We start from the raw sequence: 6,013 nt of genomic DNA on the forward strand, positions 1-6,013 counted from the left end.
GGAACAACTCACTCAGAATGACGGAGCAGGGACAACTCACTCAGAATGATGGAGCAGGAACAACTCACTCAGAATGACGGAGCAGGAACAACTCACTCAGAATGATGGAGCAGGAACAACTCACTCAGAATGATGGAGCAGGAACAACTCACTCAGATTGATGGAGCAGGAACAACTCACTCAGAATGATGGAGCAGGAACAACTCACTCAGAATGACGCAGCAGGGACAACTCACTCAGAATGACGCAGCAGGGACAACTCACTCAGAATGACGCAGCAGGGACAACTCACTCAGAATGACGCAGCAGGGACAACTCACTCAGAATGACGGAGCAGGAACAACTCGCTCAGAATGACAGAACACGAACCATTTGCTCAGAATGACGGAGCAGGAACAACTCACTCAGAATGAGGGAGCAGGAACAACTTGCTCAGAATGAAAAAGAAGGGACAACTCGCTCAGAATGATGGAAAATGAATGACTCGCTCAGAATGACGGAGCATGAACCGCTCTCAGGATGACATGGCACGGAAAAAGCGTCCGCAGTGAGTGAACGATTCGCTCAGAATGACGTAGCGCAGTGGTGATTGTGGTTGTTGTTGTTGTTGAATTAAATCCTCACTGCAGCGAAAATGCATTATCACAATAGGCGTTATACAAGGATTACCGGTAAACCCATATATGTACCTCTACCTTGCAGCAACTGCCAACTGTACATCCCGATCGGGACACGAACTGCACCACCATTGACTGTAGGGTGCTCGGCAAGCGGCTTAAGCACTTGTCGAAGAAATTCTCAATTCCTCGTTGGAAACAATTCCAATTCCAACTTCTCATTGGAAACACCACAATTCAGGTGGACACCAAAATAGTGCCAGTGTACCCAAAATGAACCTTTTCTTTTGATCAGGACTCGGGAGTCGAACTAGCTTAAACAATACTAATTTCTTAAGGACGGACTTAAACTGCTCAACAGAAAGAACAAATCTATAAATGCCTCAAAGTTTAGTTCGGAGCATGTTCACTCTTTTAAACAAAGAACGAGGCGCACAGTAAGTTGGCAGCACACACTCAACCACAGGGAATCCCTCACCTCTGATCTGTGAGCTCATGTCTACCATCAGCCCACTCTGTAACCACACTCCTCCAAGTGTTAATGCTCCTACACTTGGCTCGCCAAATTATCAAAAATATTCTCAATTCCTCCTGTACATTTGAGTCATTTATTAAAACAGTAAATAGCAAATACAAACAAAATATATCGATATGGAGAGTCAGAGAAAGAGTGTTGCTTGTGTTGCCCTGATTCTCCATATCCATATGTTTGTTTGTATTTGTTTTTTCCTGTTTTAATAAATGACTCAAATGTACAAGAGGAAGGCAGAATTCATTTGACACACTCAAGGAAGCACTTCAATTAATGGTTGATAAGGACAGCTTGCTTGGCAAGCGATAGCTATGTCCGAATGTGCAAACTATGTCCGAATTTGACAAAAGAACACGTTTTTTTTAGCAGTCGGAACTGCTGCTAAGTTCAATTATGGCACTTAAATTTTGTAATACGGCCTAGTTTACGAGATTCTTGAGGTTATAGCATGTGTGAAAATGAAATAAAGCCATGAACACTGTTGTTTCCAGGTGTTTATAAGCATTGCAATGCCCCCAGTGATTTGTAGCTATGATGAACAGGCATTCGATAATATGAGTGTGGAAAGTGGAACAAAAAAAACTTTTCGTTAAGAAATCGCTGCGGCCTGTTCCAAGTTAAGGCATGGTTGAGCAGGCCAAAAAAAATGGTGGCTTCAGACCCCAGCAAGGTAACCTAGGAGATGCCTGAAGACCCAGAGAGCGAGATGGCCGAGGGTGGCACCTAAAAAAAGGATATAATTAAATAAGGCCGTTAATTAACTTCAAAAGGGGTGTTTTAATTAACCCAAAAACCCAATTTTCACTCCTGCACTTCCTTGGAGTTCCCTTAGTATACACACAAAGTTTCAGGCTGCAAGGTTTCATGACTTTGGAGTTATGGAAAAGACATACTGACACACATTGACATTTATTAGTGTTATTCAGAGACGAAGTATAACGCATCTCCGAATCCTAGAAGCGACATTTATCTATTCCACGGACCCCATGTTATGTTGGCAAAAAGAGTTTGTCCACTCGCTTTGCTTATTTGTACAAAGAAGAAGAGGAACACCTACTCATCTCATGATCATGGCTGGTTATGAAGAAAATTCTACAACAGCCTCAGTGGCTCCGCCTCTGACTCTGCAACTTCCAATTGGAGAGCTAAACACTGAACAGGCTCCTCCCACCTAGACCATTGGGAGGTGATGACGCATCAGTAGAGAACGTCCAATCAGAATTGACTGTTGATAAGCGTCTATTTGACTGTTCTTCATCATTACTCACTAACTTTGTGTGAATTTCACCTGAAGAGAGCACAACGAAAAGCTTTGTGGTTTTCTTTTTATGATAATGTCCTTCAAAATGTCTCTGTTTATGTCTAAATCAAAAAATTTCAAACTATTTATTGCGTTGAATACGTCGTCCGAATACGCATCCCAAGCAATGAAAAATTAGCGGAACAAAAATTCACTGAAAATTAACGTGCTTATTTGGCAACAGTTATTTGAGAAAATATCGTACTACGACAGTCAACACGACAGATTTTAGGAATGCTAATGTTAAAATAACATAATACTCTTAATGGTATGCAATGAATTGTGTATCAATATTTTTATGAAAACATTTATGAGAATAATTTTTAAAATACATTTTAGTGTTTTTTATTAATTTAGTGTTGATAATGTGGTGGGAGGAAATATCATTATTCGGCAATTTCAAAGGGGAAAACAATACTAACAAGCTCAAATGAGCTAAGATCCTCGTCCTCTTAATGATGACGTCATAAAAACGAATATGACGTCATTGTGATGTATCAGGTTTGTGATAAATTATCTGTGCTAATGCCCAGCTTGATTCCCGCAAACAAAATTCAAACAGCTTGCCTAGTTTCAGAGATAATGGTATAGGCAATTTCCATTAGCGGCGATATTATGACGTCAACTTTTTTCTAGGAAGAATTTCCAAAATCGGAGATGGTTACTGCCTGTGTGTGGGCTTTCTGCATATACATGGCAAGTTTGACGAAGATCCGATGAAAACTCTGGGTTGTGAAACCAAAAATGCCAAAAAATAGGAATGACGTCATAAAAATTGATAATTGATAGTGATGTATCATATGTGCGGTAACTCATCTCTGTTAATGTCCTGATCGATTCCCGCAAACAGAATTCAAAAAGCTTGCCTAGTTTCGGAGATAATTTTTTAGGCGATTTCCATTAGCGGAGATATTTTGACATCATAACTTTTTTTCTAGGAGTAATTTTCAAAATCGGAGATGGTTACTGTCTGTGCAGAGTATTTTTGCATATATATGCCAAGTTTCAGGAAGTTTGGATGAAAACTGTAGGTTGTGAAACAAAAAAGTCCACAAGAATAAGATGAAGAACAACAACGTGAGTAAGACTTAGAGATCCTCCACGAGAATCTAAAAAGGTTAAGAAACCCTGGTCTAAAGGTTGTTGGGGGTCTTGTGTTTTTTGGCATTATTTTGCTTCCTCTGGAACTTTTGGGTCTTCAGGTTCTTTGGGGTATTTTCGGTCTTTGGAGTGTTTTTGGTATTTTGTATCTTCTGTGTCTTGGAAGTATTTTGGTTCTTTTCCATCCTCTGTGTCTTTTGATACTTCAGAGTCTTTTAGGTCTTTTGGGTCCTCTGTTACGTTTGGGTCTTTTATGTCCTCTGGGTATTTTGGTTCCTTGGAGTCTTTTCAGTCTTTGGCATATCAGAATGAGATGACATTGGTCATCGTTGACGGATGGATAGGGTCTTAAAGGTTCTTCAATGGTCGAAGGGTTCTTAGCAGTCTAAAGGGTCGAAAGGTACATTCCAATCGTTCGTAATTAATAGACGTACATGTGTGAAGTCAGGTTGCAACTGACATTCAAACTGTATGTAATTAATAGATATTGTCAGTCACAAGGCTTTACGGCTTCCCGAACGGCTTCCCAGACAGCTTCCAGAATGGCTTCAGGGACCGACCGTGCTTTTCATATTTATCTAATATATAAAGTTCTTTCTAACCACTGACTAACTGACTGACTGACATTAAAGATTTGTGCCTTCCAGGTGACAGAAAGCTGACATTTTGTGTACTGATGGGCATCGAATCCAATTTACCGCAAAAAAATCACAAAATCATCGGACAACATCCATAAATGAAAATATAAATACATTTTTTTAAAAAATAAATGAAGAAATGCAGGTGAGTGACTCGAGATAATGGGGAAGCATAGTAATATTGTGTGCCGATGGACATTGAAGCTGATACACCAGGAAGAATCAAAGAACCGTCATAAAGCTTCTGTAGATGAAGATAAATAAATGAAAAATCAAATGCAGGTGAGCAACCCGAGACAATGGTTCAATACAGTTTGTGTGTTGAAACAATGTGTTAGCACACCCGGCTAGTGTATATGTGTATATACAGTGTATATATATATATATATATATATATATATATATATATATATATATATATATATATATATATATATATGATACAAGTGAAATGCTGCCTCCAAGTAATTTGCTTTTTGATTTGCTGACATGATCATGCATGAGTTCATCAACTCTAACATATATTTTTTTTTATGTGGGTGTGCAACAGGTGCATGGAATGAGAGTGGAAAAGGCGAGTCCATATGGGACCACTTTGTACATAGGGAATTAAAGAAGGTTGTGGATGATTCCACAGGTGATATAGCATGTGACTCATACCATCGTATAGAAGATGATATCAACATGCTCCGCAACCTCAGTGTCATCAATTACAGCTTCTCACTGTCATGGTCTCGAATATTCCCACTCGGCATTGCAAAGAAGCACAACTCCAAAGGAGTCGACCACTATATTAAGATTATTGATGAACTACATAAAGCCAAAATCGAGCCAATGGTGACACTGTACCACTGGGATCTCCCACAAGCCCTGCAAAACGTTGGAGGATGGAAAAATGAAAGCATAGTAGAAGCCTTCAATAGCTACGCAGATTTCTGCTTCCATACATTTGGAGATCGGGTCAAGTTTTGGTTCACATTCAGTGATCCCAGGAGCATCACATTGTTCGGCTATGGTTCAGGTAAGAAATATTTTTAGTTTTGAGAGAGAGCAATTTGATGTCTTACATGTACACAATGCATTCCATATCATGAACGAGAACATCGTTGTAGTGCATTGTGTTTGTAGGGGCAAATAGACTGGGTAGTGCTGTGGTGATTTCCAACTAAAAGAGAAAACCCTTTATAACTTAACAGATCGGTTTTTTTTATACAAAAGCACATATATGTGGAAGGAAGAGCTTGTCTCAAGAGTCAAAACAGATCTCTGCCTCTGAGCCAGAAGACATGGATGGCCTTTTGTACAATTGGAAAATCAGGAGGGGTCAGGACATCACAAGGCACTTGGCCAATTGATATCAGACTACAAGAAAGCTTTTTTGCACACGAGGTCCTTTAAGCAAAGAGAAAACAATCTTGTGCATAATTAAAGCAGATAGTGCTGTGAAAGAATGCGTGTCTTCCCTCAAGGGGGCATACGCACAGAAAAACCTTCATTTACTTGAGGCATGATAAGCATTTATCTCAGCATGCAGATGGAGCATCTGGTTTGCACAGCTTTTGCAGAACAATTAGAAGTCCATGACCTCTGCAGTTTGTTGAGACTGCTGTTTATATGAGGACAATGGAAAGACAGAGTTCATGTTTGTACAACTATGCAATTCAATGGGAGGCCAGAGTTAATGAGACTAATGCCTCTGGGGGGCGAGACTCTCCAGCGTTAAGAAAAGTAGTTCATATATATATATATATATATATATATATATATATATATATATATATATATGTATATTTATATGTATATATATATATATATATATATATAT

At 39.2% G+C, this 6,013-nt stretch overlaps 1 protein-coding gene across 1 annotated transcript in view; it reads left to right on the plus strand.

Moving 5' to 3' along the window:
* LOC147032931 (uncharacterized) overlaps window positions 1-6,013 on the plus strand; it is a 209,944-nt gene that overhangs the window by 5,552 nt on the left and 198,379 nt on the right. The window contains exon 2 of the mRNA XM_085850977.1: window positions 4,739-5,209. Within this exon, the coding sequence (XP_085707103.1) occupies window positions 4,739-5,209 (471 nt within the window). The remainder of the gene's footprint in view (window positions 1-4,738; window positions 5,210-6,013) is intronic.

The sequence above is a fragment of the Eptatretus burgeri genome, chromosome 2 (genome assembly GCF_056783735.1).
Source record: "Eptatretus burgeri isolate ZD-2024b chromosome 2, Ebu_testis_v1, whole genome shotgun sequence".
NCBI lineage: Eukaryota > Metazoa > Chordata > Myxini > Myxiniformes > Myxinidae > Eptatretus > Eptatretus burgeri.